Source organism: Schistocerca piceifrons, chromosome 3 (assembly GCF_021461385.2).
Source record: "Schistocerca piceifrons isolate TAMUIC-IGC-003096 chromosome 3, iqSchPice1.1, whole genome shotgun sequence".
Lineage (NCBI taxonomy): Eukaryota > Metazoa > Arthropoda > Insecta > Orthoptera > Acrididae > Schistocerca > Schistocerca piceifrons.
The window spans coordinates 23,111,095-23,132,164 of NC_060140.1; the positions used below are offsets into that span (position 1 = coordinate 23,111,095).

The following is a 21,070-nucleotide window of genomic DNA, read 5'->3' on the forward strand; positions in this document are numbered from 1 at the left end:
AAAACTCCTTTACTACTTTAAGTGTCTCATTTCCTAATCTAATTCCCTCAGCATCACCTGACTTAATTCGACTACATTCCATTATCCTCATTTTGTGTTTGTTCATATTCAGCTTGTAGCCTCCCTTCAAGACACTGTCCATTCTGTTCAACTGCTCTTCCAGGCCGTTTGCTGTCTCTGACAGAATTATAATGTCATCTGCAAACCTCAAAGTTTTTATTTCTTCTCAATGGATTTTAGTTTCTACTCCAAACTTTTCTTTTGTTTCCTTTACTGCTTGCTCAATGTATAGATTGAATAACATGGGGATAGGCTACAACCCTGTTTCACTCCCTTCCCAACTGTTTCTTCCCTTTCATGCCCTTCAGCTCTTATAAGTGCCATCTGGTTTCTGTACAAATTGTAAATAGCCTTTCACTCCTTGTATTTTACCCCTGCCACCTACAGAATTTGAAAGCGAGTATTCCAGTCAACATTGTCAAAAGCTTTCTCTAAGTCTACAAATGATAGAAATGTAGGTTTGCCTTTTCTTAATCTGTTTTCTAAGATAAGTCGTAGGGTCAGTATTGCCTCACGTGTTCCAATATTTCTACGGAATCCAAACTGATATTCCCCGAGGTCGGCTTCTACCAGTTTTTCCATTCATCTGTAAAGAATTCGTCTTAGTATTTTGCAGCCGTGGCTTATTAAACAGATAGTTCGGTAATTTTTCATCTGTCAGCACCTGCTTTTTTTGGGATTGGAATTATTATGTTCTTCTTGAAGTCTGAGGATATTTCGCCTGTCTCATACATTTTGCTCACCAGATGGTAGAGTTTTGTCAGGACTGGCTCTCCCAAGGCCGTCAGTAGTTCTAATGGAATGTTGTCTACTCCCAGGGCCTTGTTTTGACTTAGGTCTTTCAGTGCTCTGTCAAACTCTTCATGCAGTATCATATATCCCATTTCATCTTCATCTACGTCTACATCCTCTTCCATTTCCATAATATTGCCCTCACTTACCTCACCCTTATATAGATCCTCTACATACTCCTTCAACCTTTATGCTTTCCCTTCTTTGCTTATAACTGGGTTTCCATCTGAGCTCTTGATATTCATACAAGTGGTTCTCTTTTCTCCAAAGGTCTCTTTAATTTTCCTGTAGGCAGTATCTATCTTACCCCTAGTGAGATAAGCCTCTACATCCTTACATTTGTCCTGTAGCCATGTCTGCTTAGCCATTTTGCCCTTCCTGTTGATCCCATTTTCGAGACATTTGTATTCCTTTTTGTCTGCTTCATTTATTAAATTTTTGTATTTTCTCCTTTCATCGATTAAATTCAATATTTCTTCTGTCACGCAAGGATTTCTACTAGCTCTTGTCTTTGTACCTACTTGATCCTGTGCTGCCTTCACTATTTCATTCCTCAAAGCTACCCATTCTTGTTCTACTGTATTTCTTTCCCCCATTCCTGTCAATTGTTCCCTTATGCTCTCCCTGAAACTCTGTACAATGTCTGGTTTAGTCAGTTTATCCAGGTCCCATCTCCTCAAATTTCCATCTTTTTGCAGTTTCTTCAGTTTTAATCTACTGTTCATAACCAATAGCTTGTGGTCAGAGTCCACATCTGCCCTAGAAACAATTTAAAACCTGGTTATAATCTATCTGATACCTGTCAGTATTTCCAGGCTTCTTCCATGCATACAGCCTTCTTTTATGATTCTTAAACCAAGTGTTAGCTATGATTAAGTTGTGCTCTGTGCAAAATTCTACCAGGCGGCTTCCTGTTTCATTTCTTGCCCCCTATCCATATTTACCTACTACGTTTCCTTCTCTTCCTTTTCCTACTATTGAATTCCAGTCACCCATGGCTATTAAATTTTCATCTCCATTCACTATCTGAATAATTTCTTTTATCTCGTCATACATTTCTTCAGTTTCTTCGTCATCTGCAGGGCTAGTTGGCATATAACCGTGTACTACTGTAATAGGCATGGACTTCATGTCTGTCTTGGCCATAATAATGTGTTCACTATGCTGTTTGTAGTAGCTTACCCGCACTCCTATTTTTTTTATTCATTATTAAACCTACTCCTGCATTACCCCAATTTGATTTTATATTTATAACCCTGTATTCACCTGACCAAAAGTCTTGTTCCTCCTGCCACCGAACTTTGCTAATTCCCACTATATCTAACTTTACCCTATCCATTTCCCTTTTTAAATTTTCTAACCTACCTGCCCGATTAAGGGATCTGACATTCCACGCTCTGATCTGTAGAACGCCAGTTTTCTTTCTCCTGATAATAGTATTAATAGATAGTATTAATAGTAACCTCAGACATTTTGCTGATGATGCAGTTACCTGTGATGAAGTACTGTCTGAAAGAAGCGCCGTAAATATTCAGTCAGATCCTGATAAGATTTCAAAGTGGTGCAAAGACTGGCAAGTTGCTTTAATTTTTCAAAAATGTAAAATTGTGCACTTCACAAAATGAAATATGTAGTATCCTATGACTATATCAATAAGTCACTGTTGTAATTTGCCACCTCATACAAATATGTGGGTGCAACACTTTGGAGGGATATGAAATGGAATGATCGCATAGACTCAGCTGTGGATAAAGTAGGTGGTAGACTTTGGTTTATTGGTAAAGTACTTGGGAAGTGCAATCAGTCTACAAAGGAAACTCCTTATATACAAATCTCTCATGCGAAAAGTTTTAGATATTGCTCAAGTGTGTGGGACCCATACCAAATAGGCCTAACGGGAGATATTGAACATGTAGAAAGGAGGGCAGCATGAATGGTCACAGGTTTGTTTCACCTGTGGGAGAGTATCACTGTGATGTTGAAAGAACTGAATTGGCAGAGTCTTGAAGGTAGACGTAACCTGTCCCAAGAAAGTCTACTAACAAAGTTTCAAGAACCAGCTGTAAATCATGACTCTAGGAATATACCATAACCTCCTATGTATCACTCACGTAGGGATTGTGAGGACAAGTGTAGAGTAATGACTGTATGCACAGAGGCATTCAAACAATCATTCTTCCCATGCTCCATACATGAAAGGAACAGGAAGAAACACTAATAACTGGTACAATGATGCTTACCCTCTGCTGTGCTCTTTATGGTGGTTTGCAGACTATAGAAGTAGATGTAGATGTAGATGTAGAAGTAGACATGGAAATTTAAATGTGTGCATGTGTATGTTTTTGTTAGACTTTTGATTGGAGGAAGGACATAGAAAACTCAGCTACACATGCAGTATTGTTTCTTTACTGATTAGCTGCTCAATGCCTCAGCTATATGGTGATTGGTTACTTTTACTCCTTCCATTATTTGTGATAGAGGTCTTTATGCCCCTGTCAAAAAATTGGATACAGAGAAAGCATATGAAAAATGATGGATTGGGTGTAACATTCATTTTACAGCCTCTTCAGGAAGTACCAAATATTTTTAAATACTTTTAATTTTCCATCACAGAGGAAGAGAAGACAAATATGGTGATAATTAAAACTCCTCATCCAGTCAAACTTGTGATTAGTTTTCTGAAATTTATGCGTTATCCATACTTCTGCATGAATTTATCATGATAAGCCTTGATTTTGTTCATCATACTCTCCAGTTTCTGATGCTGAGGCAAAAATGTAGTTCTGGAAAAAAAAGAGGTATTAGAGTTATCTTTCAACAATATGTGACATATGAATAAAATAATGAAGTGGTTCAGTTCTAAAATGATGAATAAAAGATGACAATAAAACTGAGGAACAGGAACAAAAAATTTGTACAGGTACTGAAAAGTATGAAATGTCAGTCACTCTGAATCTTTGACTAGGTGGTTTTTGCCTTTAAATCATTTATACTCTTATCAACTACATTTTTAATCTGGTGTAGCACCCACGCTGTGGTTGTAGTTGTTTAAGTGACTGGGAGCTGAATACTTCCCTCTCTCCACATACATAATTTACAATCAACATTCAAGTCAATATTATACTTCATACCTGAAATGATATGTCCCTGGTTTTTGTCCAAATTCTGATCCTGGTATAACAGAGACACCAGTATCCTCCAATAATCCCAATGCATAGAAAACATCGGGTGGTAAATTATTTTGTTTAGCTTCCTTTATAGCATTGGGAGGAAGATGTAACTGAAATAAAAATTGACAGCAGGTCATGAATAATAAATAAACTGACTTTTGATGTGCCTTGCCAGGCACGTTGGACTTGTGGCATTTTACTTTTAATCTTTGACTTGTTTGTATTTTTATAAAGATGACTATTTTGCATGCTATGCTGGATCACTCCTTTGTAAGCCATGCTATGGAACAGCTGACAGTTTTTGTTCCCTTTGCATTTATTCTCTATAATAGCTGCTGTAGATGTGCAGATCTGGGGTATGTGGTGATTTTTACTGTTGGTATCATCTTTTGTGAGATTATGGCTTGGAACTTAGCTCGATCACATGAAGTCTTTAACTACATACAGTCAGTCTGTTGGCCCATAATACAAATTCATGTCATTGCATGAATGCAGTTAACAATGATATTTTTCAATGCATGTTCGCTACTTTTTTATGACCTGAATGATTTGAAGAGGGTTGTAGAAAACAACCAAAACTAGTCATTGTGTTCAAAATTGCAGTCTAGGCATTAAAAGTTTTTTATGTAAAAAAAAGTGTAATTCAAAAGTGTATATATATGCAACAAAATCAAAGCACAAAGAAGTAGTCTGTTTGTGAGAAACATCTGTCAAGGAGTGAGACAAAGGTGTCCATTATCACCTAAATTATTTAATATATATGTAGACATCATAAATACATGGCAGAATAAAGCAGTGCACCATTATAAGCCTAATAATAAAGTTATAAATATGTTCCTGTTTGCAAATGATCAGATAATCTTAGTGCACTCAGAAGATAAATTAAAGAGAGCAATTTGGCTCTTGCACAAGGTGGCAAATGATTATAATATTACAATATTTAAAAGTAAAACCAAGATAATGGCATTCCAGGGTGAAGAGCCTTTAAGAGCAAAAATAATAATTGATTATAAGCCACTAGAGCAAGTAAATACTTTTAAACACCTGGGATGTGAAGTCTCATATATCACACCCCAATGATCAAGAGTAAAAACTGCAAGAATTCCAGCAGTATGTAGGTACTATAAATTGCACTATCCTCAAAAAAGTTAGAAAAGAGACAGTACTAAAATTTTATAATGTGATAGCAGTGCAGTTCTAATGTATCGGTCAGAGACTTGGACTCTAAATGCCAGTCGAAGGAGGAGGACTGAGCTAGCAGATGAGACTCCTAAGACCTCTAGCTGGTTACAAACTCATAGAGCAGATAAAAAACAGTGAAATAAGTAATGAACTGTCTGTCAAAAGCATACTTCATAAAATAGGAGAGTACAGAAAGAAATGGCATGAATACAATTGAAGAATGCAAGAAGAACGAATACCTAAAATAATATACGCCTGAAGGGAAAAGGAATGTTGGGTGTCTTAGAAAGAGATAGAAAGATCAACTGCAATCTACTTGATATTGGAGCAGGTAAGGATGCCTAAACCAAACTGGACATGATGATGATGATATGATGATGATGATGATGATGATGATGATGAAAGTTTTTATTTGATAAATAAGTAAATTCATTCTTGCCAAAAAGAATAGAAGTATGAAATGGCTGTTTTACTGCAGCATAAAGAAACACTAGTGCTGTCTGAATGGGGGTGAAAATGGATGGAGAATGCTGTCTGCATCAAGCAGACAGGCTGCAACAGGGAATGAAACAGCAAAAGATAACAAGCTCTGACTTCCTCACAACAGTGCTTTGTGCTCTGCACTGGGCACCTATGACAGTGGACGCATACTTTACAATGTATTTCAACTATTGGCCCTTGAAGAATTGTGGGTAACATCTCTGATGGGCCTCCAAGTGCTTCCTCACTCATTTTGAAACCAACAATGTAACATGACTTTCACTATGAAATGGTTTTTATAATGCTGGGCATATTATTATTATTGTTACTATGGCAACAGTTTGGAAACAATGGACATAATTGAGGAAAGGCCACTCCACTGGTATGTAGCTGATTGGTATGCTGCACAGAGACATTTAACATGTCGACTGCCATGAGGCTGCTGACAGTCACAGCAGAGCCTTACGCCTGATGCCATGTACTCGCTGACAGCCACAACACAGCCTCACACCTAATGCCACGGCCTGGCCTGGCGATTAAAAGTCTGTCACCGATGCTTGGGGCATTCAACATATTGACAGAAACACACTACTGTGTTTCCAAACCTGGGCAAGCACTTATGCCAAAAAATAAAAAAATAAAAAAATAAAAAAAAATAAAAAGAATGAACAGTTTGATATGGGTTGCCTTCCCTCATATTTTGATTGGACACTAGAGGACATGTTTCCCATTTGCATCATATAACATATACATATTTGTAACATCCACACATTTTACAAGAATGTTGTTGAAGTTGTACCTGTGGGAATGCATACATGGCACCTTGCACTTTGTTGCAGGACATCCCCTCTAGACCGTTGAACATGTTTACAACTGTCTTTGCTCTTAAACTGAGTGAGCTTAAAATAGCCTCCTTTTCTGCAGTATACTGTTTGTATGAGGGATCCCCTGGCTGTGGTGGTTTGACTATACAATCGATTGCAACCTACAAACACACATAAAAATTATATATACAAATGAATCACCAATGATGTTCTTACTTCTAAGACGAAAACATCACTACACCGTACAACTTATGAAATATGATTATCGTTTTAAATGAAATGAGTAATCCATTGTTGAAGTCCAACAGACACTAAAATGTCATTCAGTGACTTAGTGGGTACATGTCAGACTGAAAATCCAAAGATGTAAAGTTCAAGATGCTGTCAGTCTCACCATTTTTTCTTTCACATTTCAATTATTTTACCTGTGGAAAGGATATTTATTTGAAAAAATTCCTAGGTACACCATAATGTGAAGTTCATGTTAAATTGTAGGTCTTCTTAACAGGCTGAATAAGTCCATTCATAGACTGTAAAGAGAGAGTGCACTACTTCCTTTATGACTGTACCTGGTGAAGTGCCATGATATTCACCCTTACAGTTCTGTTTTACCTCTGAAGTTAATATGTAAAAAATTGTTATGGAATAATCAGGCTGGGTAAAAGATTTCATGTACAGAAATCTACATACTTGTCAGATAACATTAAAAATTGACATATTCACATTTTACAGAAATATGTCATAAAATTTGTTACATTTTGTGACCATTACATATAATTAACTATTGCTTCAGTAACAATTGCTGTCAAACAAATTGTGCTCATAATACTGTGGAAGCGAACTCTCTATGCTGCTTACATAAAATGTGTGTTTTATTTTCTCTTATTTTGATTTTATTTAGCAAGTTTACATTTTTTACTATTTGCAATTAATTTGTAAAAGTAAATCTATGCCACCATAAATCTGAAAGTTGTTGATGTAAAATTGAGACTAACAAACTGTTGAATGACATTTTGTTGAAGTGCTAAATAAAAGTACAGTGAATTTTACAAAGCTTTACTTATAATGCACAAATCACCTATGCATCGCTCCACTCCATTCCCATCTGTAGAAGTGTCTAAAATAGATTAAAGAGTGATACGTAAAAGTTGTCGGAGAATAAAGACTCTTATGTCATCTGTTGGTGTTGTGTTAAGACTGTAGATTGTAAATGTGTGGGAGAAGAAGTTTTACTGTGTGAATCTCTCGGTTTCACTAGTGTGTAGCAACAAAAGATGTTTGCGATTCCTTATAGTGCAGTATGAAGGTAAGTATTGGCCAGACTTACTTTTTCTTTGTGAAGTTGATACATAAAATACACCACATACAGTAACGAAAGGATGAACCTATGAAATCCATTTTTAGTTACGCGTGTGATACATTTTTAAAATAATTGCCATATGTGGCATATCTCACAAAATCTTTCTAAATGCAAGCAATAAGAAGATAAATACCAGCAACAAACTATAATGTGTAAAGTACCTAACTAGATGCAACAACTACATTTATGTGTAATAGCTCATTGAGGGGCTAATATCTACAAACGAATGTGAGTTAGGCATTTTATGCCCATTTACGTGCGTGTCCGCTTCCTGCAGGGGATTGCATAAAGATACTCACTCCAGGGTTCTGTGGAATGAAATAGCCTGTCATGAAAATGTATTATTGTACATAAAAAATTAGAAAAAAAGTTCAACATGAAATTACTGTAAAATATAATCTTACAGCATTCAGAAACTTTTTAAGTCAGGGAGAGTACCTGTCCTGGGACAGTAGGACATGACATGACAGTAAAACTTTTCATGCACATTGCTTTCACATCTGGCTCTAGGTTGATCAGCTCACAGTATCCTCCTCGTAGTCCACACTCTCCCATGTATCCTGTGATAAACAAAACATACCCTAACAACACTGACACTGTTAAAGTTAGTTCAGGTATTATTTTATCCTTTCACTATTAGAAACCAAGGAAAAACAACAATAACATCACTATATCAATCAGAATAAACATTTTACCTTTCGATGCTGACATGAAAGAGGCCATCTCCATCTCACTATAAGGTGGTCCCATTTCCATCATAACCTTCTTAAATGAATAGAATTTGCTCTCTTCTGCATACACATTGTCCTGGTACACCTAAGGAAAAACAAATTACAACTGCAACTGCAAAGAAAAGTGATGTTTTTTCACACAGGAATCTGTACTGAAGAATGTAATGTCAAATGACAATTCATGGTCATTATCATCATTATTCACAAAAAACATTTTATTTGTCACTTTAATTTATTGTAATGCAACCATTCCAGCAGTGCATATCAAGAACTGCACCATGTTCCATCTTAGTGCACTCCTATTTAGTTTAAATTTAACAGACACTGACAGTAGTAATATTCAGGCAGCATAATATTGCAATTGTTACCTTTACTCTTTAGTTCTTTTTTTTTACATTGTAACCAGTAAAAAACATTTTATTTATCACTTCAATTTATTGAAATGCAACCTTTCCAGCAGTGCATATCAAGAACTGTACCATAATATTGCAATTGTTACCTTTACTCCTTAGTTTTTTTTGTGTTGTACCCAGTAAAACCCCCATTAACCATGTACCTTGCCATTGGTGGGGAGGCTTGCGTGCCTCAGCAATACAGATAGCCGTGGCGTAGGTGCAACCACAACAGACGGGTATCTGTTGAGAGGCCAAGCAAATGTGTGGTTCCTGAAGCGGGGCAGCTGGATGATTGACTGATTTGGCCCTGTAACATTAACCAAAATGGCCTTGCTGTGCTGGTACTGCGAACAGCTGAAAGCAAGGGAAACTACAGCCGCAATTTTTCCTGAGGGCATGGTTAAATGATGATGGTGTCCTCTTGGGTAAAATATTCTGGGGCTAAAATAGTCCCCTATTTGGATCTCTGGGCGGGGAGTACGCAGGAGCACATCGTTATCAGGAGAAACAAAACTGGTGTTCTACGGATCGGAGTGCGGAATGTCAGGTCCCTTAATCAGGCAGGTAGGTTAGAAAACTTAAAAAGGGTAATGGATAGGTTAAAGTTAGATATAGTGTGAATTAATATAGTTTGGTGGCAGGAGGAACAAGACTTCTGGTCAGGTGAATTCAGGGTTATAACTATAAAATCAGGAGTAGGTTTAATAATGAATAAAAAAAAATAGGAGTGCGGGTAAGCTACTATGAACAGCTTAGTGAACACATTATTGTAGTAAAGATAGACATGAAGCCCATGCCTACCACAGTAGCACAAGTTTATATGCCAACAGACGAAGAAGAGATTGAAGAAATGTATGATGAGATACAATAAATTATTCAGATAGTGAATGGAGACAAAAATTTAGTTGTCATGGGGGACTGGAATTCGATAGTAGGAAAAGGAAATGAAGGAAAAGTAGCAGGTGAATATGGAATGGGGGTAAAGAATGAAAGAGGAATCCGCCTGGTAGAATTTTATGCAGAGCATAACTTAATCATAGCTAACACATGGTTTAAGAATCATGAAAGAAGGTTGAATATGTGGAAGAGGCCTGGAGACACGGGAAGGTTTCAGATAGATTATATAATTGTAAGGCAGAGATTTAGGAACCAGGTTTTAAATTGTAAGACATTTCCAGGGGCAGATGTGGATTCTGGACCACAATCTATTGGTTATGAACTGTAGATTAAAACTGAAGAAACTGCAAAAAGGTGGGAATTTAAGGAGATGGGACCTGGATAAAATGAAAGAACCAGAGGGTATAGAGAGTTTCAGAGAGAGCATTAGGGAATGAGTGACAAAAATGGGGGGAAAAAATCCAGTAGAAGAAGAATGGGTAGTTTTGAGAGATGAAATAGTGAAGGCAGCGGAGGATCAAGTAGGGAAAAAGACGAGGGCTAGTAGAAATCTTTGGTTGACGGAACAGATATTGAATTTAATTGATGAAAGGAGAAAATATAAAAATGTAATGAATGAAGCAGGCGAAAAGGAATACAAATGTCTCAAAAATGAGATTGACGGGAAGTGCAAAATGGCTAAGCCGAGATAGCTAGAGGACTAATGTAAGGATGTACAGGAATATATCACTAGGGGTAAGACAGATATTACCTACAGGAAAATTAAAGATACTTTTGGAGAAAAGAGAACCACTTGTATGAATACCAAGAGCTCAGATGGAAAACCAGTTCTAAGCAAAGAAGGGAAAGCAGAAAGGTGGAAGGAGTATATAGAGGGTCTACACAAGGGCAATGTACTTGAGAGCAATATTAAGAGAGAGCTGAAGATGGAATGGGACATATGATACTGCATGAAGAATTTGACAGAGCACTGGAAGATCTGAGTCAAAACAAGGCCCCAGGAGTAGACAACATTCCATTAGAACTACTGATAGCCTTAGGAGAGCCAGCCCTGACAAAACTCTACCATCTGGTGAGCAAGTTGTATGAGACAGGCGAAATACCTTCACACTTCAAGAAGAATCCCAAAGAAAGCAGGTGTTGACAGGTGTGATAATTACCGAACTATCAGTTTAATATTTCACAGTTGAAAAATACACGAATTCTTTGGAGATGAATGGAAAAATTGGTAGAAGCCAACCTTGGGGAAGATCAGTTTGGATTCCATAGAAATACTGGAACACGTGAGGCAATACTGCCCCTACAACTTATCTTAGAAAATAGATTAAGAAAAGGCAAACCTACATTTCTAGCATTTGTAGACTTAGAGAAAGCTTTTGACAATGTTGACTGGAATACTCTCTTTCAAATTCTGAAGGTGGCAGGGGTAAAATACAGGGAGTGAAAGGCTATTTACAATTTTTACAGAAACCAGATGGCAGTTATAAGAGTCGTGGGGCATGAAAGGGAAGCAACAGTTGGGGAGGGAGTGAAATAGGGTTGTATCCTGTCCCCATTGGAGTAGGTATTAAAATCCAGGGAGAAGAAATAAAAACTTTGAGGTTTGCCGATGACATTGTAATTCTGTCAGAGACAGCAAAGGACTTGGAAGAGCGGTTGAACGGAATGGACAGTGTCTTGAAAGGAGGATATAAGATGAACATCAAGAAAAGCAAAATGAGGATAATGGAATGTAGTCGAATTAAGTCGGGTGATGCTGAGGGAATTAGATTAGGAAATGAGACACTTAAAGTAGTAAAGGAGTTTTGCTATTTAGGGGGTAAAATAACTGATGATGGTCAAAGTAGAGAGGATATAAAATGTAGACTGGCAATGGCAAGGAAAGCGTTTCTGAAGAAGAGAAATTTGTTAAGATTGAGTATAGATTTAAGTGTCAGGAAGTCGTTTCTGAAAGTATTTGTATGGAGTGTAGCCATGTATGGAAGTGAAACATGGACAATAAATAGTTTGGACAAGAAGAGAATAGAAGCTTTCGAAATGTGGTGCTACGGAAGAATGTTGAAGATTAGGTGGGTAGATCACATAACTAATGAGGAGGTATTGAATAGGATTGGGGAGAAGAGAAGTTTGTGGCACAACTTGACTAGAAGAAGGGATCGGTTGGTAGGGCATGTCCTAAGGCATCAGGGGATCATAATTTTAGCATTGGAGGGCAGCATGGAGGGTAAAAATCGTAGAGGGAGACCAAGAGATGAATACATTAAGCGGATTCAGAAGGATGTAGGCAGCAGTAGGTACTGGGAGATGAAGAAGCTTGCACAGGAAAGAGTAGCATGGAGAGCTGCATCAAACCAGTCTCAGAACTGAAGACCACAACAACAATAACCTATCCCCATGTTATTCAATCTATACATTGAGCAAGCAGTAAAGGAAACAAAAGAAAAGTTTGGAGTAGAAACTAAAACTCATGGAGAAGAAATAAAAACTTTGAGGTTTGCTGATGGGATCATAATTCTATCAGAGACAGCAAAGGGCCTGGAAGAGCAGTTGAACAGAATAGACAGTGTCTTGAAGGGAGGCTATAAGCTGAATATGAACAAACACAAAATGAGGATAATGGAATGTAGCGATGCTGAGGGAATTAGATTAGGAAATGAGACACTTAAAGTAGTAGATGAGATTTGCTATTTGGTGAGCAAAATAACTGATGATGGTTGAAGTAGGGAGGATATAAAATGTAAACTAGCTATGGAAAGGAAAGTGTTTCTGAAGAAGAGAAATTTGGTAACATCGAGTATAGATTTAAGTGTCAATAAGTCTTTTCTCAAAGTATTTGTATGGACTGTAGCCATGTATGGGTGTGAAACATGGACGATAAATAGTTCAGACAAGAAGAGAATAGAAGCTTTCGAAATGTTGTGCTACAGAAGAATGCTGGAGATTAGATGCATAGATCACACAAGTAATGAAGAGATACTGAATAGAATTGGGGAGAAGAGGAATTTTTGGCACAACTTTACTAGGGGAAGGAATCGGTTGGCAGGAGATGTTTTGAGGCATCAAGGAATCACCACTTTTGTATTGGAGGGCAGTGTGGAGGGTAAAACTCATAGAGGGAGACCAAAAGACGAATACACTAAGCAGATTCAGAAGGATGTAGGTAGCAGTACGTACTGGGAGATGAAGCAGCTTGCACAGAATAGAGTATCATGGAGTGCTGCATCAAACCAGTCTCAGGACTGAAGACCACAACTACAACAACAACAACAACACCCAGTAAAACTACTTTGCTGAACTGTCATTATACATAGTCAATTAATCAGGGGAGACAAAGTAGGCAAGATATCTCTATTTGGCTGCTATGTCTTCCTTGATTTTTTGTCATGGACAACTTCCCCTACAGCTTTCCTTGCATTATAAAGCTTGGCAGTTCTTTTAGCCCCTAAGTGTTTCTTTGATTCAGCCAGAAGTAGCAATCCCTGGTTCAAAAAACTAAAAATTTTATGTCTTTTTGTGTTTTTGTCTGCTATCACTTGGTGAGTAGATGTTTGATATTTCACAAGTATAAGCAAAATATTACTTTAAACATTGAAGAGGTCAAAAGTACCAGAACATCTGATTAACCAAGAATACACGAAGCCAATCCAAGTAACACACAGATGGCTTTATTCATAAACCTCTGAACAATAACAAAAATAAATCTCTCCTGACTTCACACATAACAAGAGAAAAGAATCACACAGAAGGTGCAACATAAATGATACACAGGACAACTGATGCAAACGAAAAGAACACAGTGAGAGTAAGTCAGCTCTCCTCTTTGTGTATATAGGTGCAAGTTGCCAGTAGGCAGCATGTTGGAACCCTGCCATGTGTATGCTTCCTACAGCTGGCCTCTAATGACTGGCCCACACTGATACAGTTGGCATTTGATTTAAAAACACTCGTGCCATAACACTGCACTCAGTGCACTCAGAGCCACATGCAGTAGTAACAGGGTACACCCAGGTGATGGAGGAGATGCCAGTGGCCCGATGGGAGATGCACCCGTCAGATCTGGAGTGGCGGCAGCCGGTGCCAGGGTGGGTGCAGGGCGGGATGGGACAATGTACTGGGTGGGCACTGGAGCATAGGGCCGGAACGCACAGAGATCCAACCATCCCCGAATTTGGTGAGCTGATGGCAACACAGGGGAGGAGGGAGCCATCGCTGTCTCTGCATCATCATCATCATCATCATTATCAGCAGCAGCAGCAGCAGCAGCAGCAGGTAGGTGCCAGTGTGGAGGAGATGGGGCTGGACCCACCAGCAATGATGGCTGAGGTGATGATGATGGGGATGGCGAACACAGCCCAACTGGAATAGTGGGCTTGGCAACAGACCTGAGGCCAGAGGCAGTCTAGCGCCTGGCATTGGGAAGCTGGAACGTGAGGGTGTTGCACGTGGGGGAGGCAGCCATTATGATGGGGCACCTCCAAAGCAGGTGACGACACGCTCCAGGGAGAGGGCGGCGGGGCAGGCTGCGATGACAGGGACCTCACCTGCGAACTGGCAGCTTCTAGCAGCAAGTAGGAGCGCATCTGATCAAAGTGTTGCACGACTAGCCCATCAGCCATACGGATGTCCCATGACGGCATCCCTAGCAGTGGACAACAGTGGCCGGTATCCACTTGGACCAGTGACCAAACCCTTGCTTCCACACCGGCAATCCTGGTGTGATGCAGCCGGACGAACCTGACTGGGGCAGGTGTGGCACAGGCCACAGAAAGTGGAGGAGCGCATGTGGCTGCCAGCCGTGAAGCCACTCAGCCAGTCTCCACTCGCCCCATAGGCGTGAAGTGATAGGTGCTCAAAAAACGGAGAAGGGCCTTGTCCAGTGAAGAATCCACAACAAACTTTTTCATTTGGATTTGAACACATGCATCGGTCATTCCACCTTACCCCTTGATTGAGCGTGGAATGGCAGAACTGTAACATGATGAATGCTGTGACGAGGACAAATCAATTGAAAGATATAAGAAACAAACTGTGGCCCATTATCAGAAACTAAGATACAAGGCAGCCCATCAATAGAAAAAAACTCAAAAGCATATTAAATGTAGTGTCAGCCGATGTCGATGCACCTAAGCATGTAAGGAAACCAGGAAAATGGATCCACAACCAAGGGCCACTGGGATTTGAAGAAATGTATAAAATACATGTTTGACTATCAGGTGCATTTATTTTAAACCCAAATATCACCTGGTTTCAGTCATGGATCTTCTCCATGGATAAGAGTTAAAATAGTTTAAGCCACAACATTACATTTGTCATTAGTTAAATAATGTGTAGAGCACGTCATGAATATCAATACACGATATAGGACTTTTAGAAGCAAAAATACTAATACCAAGTGTACACACAGCAGTACTGAAGAGAAGATAGGAGTCCTGATATTCTCTTCAGTATTACTGTGCGCACACTTGCTTCTAGTATTATATTTATCAATATTACTGTTTTAGGATTGTTGACAGTTAACTTTTCAAGGTAGTAAATACACAAGTATGTACAACATTACCTTTATCTGACATTCCTGAGGAGTGAACACTTTCCAACTCAGTTATGAGCTGCCCCAGAATGTGATCCCATAAACCATCAGTGAGCAAAAATGGGGAAAGTACGAATTTTGTGGCAAAGCAAGTGAATTTGTCTGATCCATATATATTCAAGACAGCACAGGACACCAGAAAGTGGGGCACCCATTCTCTCCTCTGTGGCGCCAAGTGTACAAACTGCCTAATTTTGCATGCACGTAGAGATTGTGTAACAAAATTCAAAAAGTCATAATAAGTAATCTAATTCAAATTGTAGCTTCAAATGTCCAGAGATATTCAAAAGTATCACATCCTGAATTTGGCAGGGATTAATCTAATAGTTGGTGTAAGGACCAATGTTTTTTGTAATATTTGGAGGCAAAGAATATAAAAGCTACAACTTTAAGCGTTATATTCCAACAACAGTTATTAAAAGAAATAAAATAAAAGTTAATACGGTAATAGAACCCCAATTGGGAAAGATAACTGAGATTTGATCTTGCATGAAGATACTGTTTGAGGGAACAGCTAAATGCACTAGTGATAAGAAATCCAGAGTTACTATCACCATCTGCAAGAAATGACAAAAGAAGAACCGTTATAGAAAAAGGAGAGTGCAGGAGTGAATCAGTGTGAACACTGTTTGCAGTATGGCTGATGAGTGCAAGCCTCGGTTAGCTGTAGCTGGGAATAATATGATTAGGTGACAAGGGATGGCAAAATACACAATGTGTTAAAGGGCAGTGCATTGGTGGAGCTGTCATTTGTACTCAGCTGCTTAATGTGAAAAGGTATTTTACACGATTATGGCCACACAATGGGAATTAACAGACTTTGAATGAGGTACGGTAGTTGGAGCTAGATGCATGGGACATGCTATTTCAGAAATTGATTGGGAATGCAATATTCTGATATCCAAAGTCTCAAGAGTGTGCTGAGAATAACAAATTTCATGCATTACCTCTCACTGCAGACAATGCAGTGGCCAACAGCCTTCACTAATTGAATGAGAGCTGTGGTGTTTGAATAGAGTTGTCAGTGCTAATAGACAAGCAACACTGCATGAAATAATTGCAAAAATCAATGTGAACATATGATAAACATATCCTTTAGGATAATGTAGTGAAATCTGGTGTTAATGGGCTATGGCAGCAGATGACTTAGATGAGTTCCTTTTGCTAGCAACGTGACATCTCCTGTAGTGCCTCCCTTGGCTTGTTACCATGTCAGTTGTACCCTAGATGACTGGAAAACTGTGGCCTGGCCAGATGAGTCCTGATTTCAGTTGGTACAAGAAAGTAGCGTTTGGGTGTGTTGTAGACCCCATGGAGCCACGGACCCAAGTTGTCAACAAGGCACTGTGGAAGGTGGTGTTGGCTCCGTAACAGTGTGGGCTGTGTTTATGTGGAACGGACTGGGTCCTCTGCTCCAACTGAATTGATTATTTATTGGAAATAGTTATATTTGGCGACCATTTGCAGCCACTGATGAACTTCATGCTCCCATGAGAATGCGCCATGTCACCGGGCCACAATTGTTCATGATTGGTTTGAAGAACATTCTGGACAGTTCAAGCAAATGGTCTAGCCACCCAGATTGCCTGACATGAATCCCATTAAACATTTATGGGACATATTCAAAATGTCAGTTTGCAAACCAACAATTTCACAATTATGCACAACTATGGAGACAGTGTGGTCAATATTTATGCAGGGGACATCCATCAACTTGTCAAGTCCATACCATGTTGAGTTGCTGCACTATGCCAGGCAAAAGGAGGTCCAACACTATATTATGAGGTATTCCATGGCTCTTTTCACCTCAGTGTAATAATAATAATAATAATAATGGTGAAGACCCACATCCTACACGAGGTGACCCTGTTAACGCAGAACACGGCGGATCTATAGGAGAAAACCTTGAAAAAAAATCTCACATTCCAAATCCTCAATGCGTCTGTACTCGAGTCGAGCAGCAGTGAGGTCAGCGTCTGTCCATCTAGTAGGTGCGGCTGTATTATATGCTCCAGGAACTGACAATCCCTGGTTCTAAACACCCAGTGGAAACACTGGACCAAAACTTACAAGCTATCATGATTCGTGAGAGTAATGACAGAATTACCCCAGGTGGTAACCAATCCACTCGTCGACAGACGACAACTGGGTTTTCGGATTCTGGGGAACCCGGGCCATCACGATCAGAGTTCTCAAGCAAACTTCGTCCCAAGGTTCCCATGACATTGGTACCTTTAACATTCAGACCCTAATTCAACCTGGAAAATTACACAACTTAGTAACAGAGCTAGACCAACAAAAAATTAAGATCTTAGCGTTACAAGAAACTAGATTCACGGATGAAAATACAATAGACTATGGAAACTATCGCATCTTCAAGAGCAAGACTGACAAACGAATTGCCAATGGTACGCCACTCCTGGGCATGGCATTTGCGGTGCACAGAAATATATTAGGCTCAATTAGAGAGGTCTCTTCCATAAATAATCGCCTCATGACCATGCGTATCCAGTGCGTCAACAAGAAATACACATTGATAAATGTTCATGCACCCACAAACATAGACAACAAAAAACGCCAACTACAAACTGAAAAATTCTGGACTAAACTTGAAGATGTCATGGCCAAAATTCCCCGGGATGATATCAAAATCTTAATGGGAGATTTCAATGCACAAATTGGCAGAGAGAAAGAACACCAAAAAACTGTAGGAAAATATCCAGCACACAGATTCACCAACAGAAACGGACTGAGATTTATTGAACTATGCCAACAAAATAATCTAAAAATAATGTCTACATCTTTGAGAAAAAAACCTAGAAAATAAGAGACCTGGAGGTCCCCCAAACAAGAGATCGGCGAATATCAGATTGACCACATTGCCATCTCCTATTTCGTACAGAAAGAGATCCATGATGTCCAAGTCCGCAGAGGGGCAAACATTGACTCAGACCACTACTTAACACGCATTAAAGTCAAATTCACCCCAAAAAAATTCTATCTGAAGAAAACACACATGATGAAATTTGACACACGAACAATCAAAGAAACCAATCTGAAGGAGGAGTGGGAAAAGGAACCAGCTGACTCTTGGGAAAAATTTCGAACAAAAATTACAAAGAAGGCAAAAGAACTGATCCCATTGAAAAAGAACACACAACACCCCTGCTGGGACTCTGGACGTGAAAAAGCGCTGGAAGAAAGAAAGAAAGCCTTTCTGAAGTATAACAGTAAAAAATCCCCAGAAAATCTAGATCACTTCCACAACACCAGAAGACAAGTGGCAAAAACAATCAGACAAATCAAGAGGAAGTACCTCAAGGAACAGTGTGAGTCTATTGAAGAAAATTTCCGTAACTATAATGTACGAGACTTCTATAAGACCTTTGCTGGGAGAATCAATGGATACGGCTCACGAAATCTATGTTTCAGAAAACCAGATGGAAAACTAGCGCTCACAAATCGGGAAAATTGTGAGGAGCTGGCGAGATACTTTTCCGGACTCCTCAATTGCCCTGAACCTTCTTCAAGATTCCCTCAAGAAACTGCTGTCTACACAAATCCAGAATCCCCTCCACCTACACTAGAGGAGATCCAAAGACATATTCATAGACTGAAAAACAACAAGGCATCCGGAGAAGATAATATCACTGCAGAACTACTTTAAAATCTTGGACCAAATTCCCTCAAAGAACTCACTCAAATCATCACAGACATTTGGCAGACAGAAAAACTACCAGAAGATTGGAAATGCGCCCTAATTCATCCACTGCATAAAAAGGGAGACATGGCAGATATAAACAACTATCGAGGAATCTCCCTTCTCCAAGTCACTTATAAAATCCTCTCAGCTTGTCTTCTTCAACGAACACAAGAACAACTCGAACACAGTATTGGTGAATACCAAGCTGGCTTTCGCCCTCACCGATCCTGTGCAGAACAAATTTTCAATTTGAAGACAACACTAAAATACAAAGCAGTCAGAAACAGTCCGATCATTTGTTCCTTTGTTGATTTCGCAAAGGCTTATGATTCAATCGATAGGCAATCTCTCTTTATTATCCTTGAGGAGCTAGGACTCGATCCGAAAACCCTAAACCTTATCAAAGAAACGCTCACAAACACAACTTCTAAGATAAAATTCCTGGGTGAAATATCAGAGCCCTTCCTGATCAAAACTGGCGTCAGACAAGGTGACGGCTTGTCTCCACTCCTCTTCAACCTTGTCTTAGACAAAGTCATCCGAGAATGGGAAAAAGAACTGAAGAATCAAAATTACTGGAAGCCTATACAACTAGGAAGATCGAAAGATGGTATTAAAATTTCATGCTTGGCATTTGCAGATGACGTGGCCATTCTAGCAGAAAACGAGACCACAGCAATTAAACAGATAGACATTCTCAAAGAATGCGCCGAAAAAGTTGGGCTACAAATTTCCTTCCAAAAAACCAAATTCATCTGCTCAAAATTTGAAACTCAAAAACTGACTACAAAATATGGACAAATTGAGAGAGTTCCATTCTTTAAATACTTAGGTGAGGTCCTAGAACCCACAGGGGGAGAGAAAACTGCACAAAAAGTTCGATTGCAAAAACTGAAAAGAGCATACTGGAAAACCCACAACATCTACAATAAAAAGTGTCTCTCCATTCACTCAAAAATACGACACTACAATACAGTAATCAAGCCCGAAGCACTATATGCCAGCGAAACACTCACACTCCATAGAAAAGGCGACCTGGAAGGCATCCTGAAAGAGGAACGCAAAATTATCAGAAAGATTCTTGGCCCAAAAAGAACTGAAGATGGATACAGGTTACAGTCTCGGAAAGTTACAGAAAAATTATGTAACCTCGCCGCAGACATCCGGAAAAGAAGACTAAAATTTTACGGTCATATCCACAGACTCTCAACACCCAGACTCTCCCACAAAATTTTAATATACATTGAAAAATTGAAAACCATACCCTGGATAAAAGAAACCAAAACAGATCTAGCAAATGCACAAATAAATTCTTCAGAAGTTATAAACAGGAATGTATACAGGCAAAAAATCAATAGTTGGAAAGTACAACCCGAGAATGAAGTTTGCAAGAGACAGGGGACAAAATGGACAGAGGAAAGAAAGAGAATTCATGGGGAAAGAATGAGAGAAGTTTGGAGAATTAAAAAATTGAATCGGAAAAGCTTTGCGTGATCCGTATGGGTCCAATCGCACATAATAATAATAATAATAATAATAGCATTTCTTTGTCTGTAATAACTTTACAGTCTTGCATATCATTTGTTTTTGTACATTTACAAAGGTATCATGCCATACATGTAATGAATATATACAACAAGTTGTATATTATATACTATTATATAAACATTCACCAACATTTTGTACTCAGGCACACTAAACTAATATTGTCAATAACAGAGCTTAGAATTATTTGAATGAGTGTTAACATTTTTAATTAACAATTGTTTCAATTTTATTTTAAAATGATGGCCTTGGAGCTACTTTGTATTATTTGGTAACTTATTGTCTTACAGCTTCAAGTGCACCGTGATGTGTAGCTGTTTTGTTAGTCATTCCCCTATGATAAT

The 21,070-nt window shown here is 38.9% G+C and overlaps 1 protein-coding gene across 1 annotated transcript in view; it reads right to left on the bottom strand.

The window, feature by feature from the left end:
* Nucleotides 1–3,544: 3,544 nt before the first annotated feature.
* The window catches only part of LOC124788367 (alanine aminotransferase 1-like), a 73,544-nt gene continuing 56,018 nt past the window's right edge, over nucleotides 3,545–21,070 (bottom strand). The window contains exons 8-12 of the mRNA XM_047255631.1: nucleotides 8,564–8,684; nucleotides 8,307–8,428; nucleotides 6,484–6,669; nucleotides 3,984–4,132; nucleotides 3,545–3,635 (exon numbers count right to left, since the gene is read on the bottom strand). Of these exons, the coding sequence (XP_047111587.1) occupies nucleotides 3,545–3,635; nucleotides 3,984–4,132; nucleotides 6,484–6,669; nucleotides 8,307–8,428; nucleotides 8,564–8,684 (669 nt within the window). The remainder of the gene's footprint in view (nucleotides 3,636–3,983; nucleotides 4,133–6,483; nucleotides 6,670–8,306; nucleotides 8,429–8,563; nucleotides 8,685–21,070) is intronic.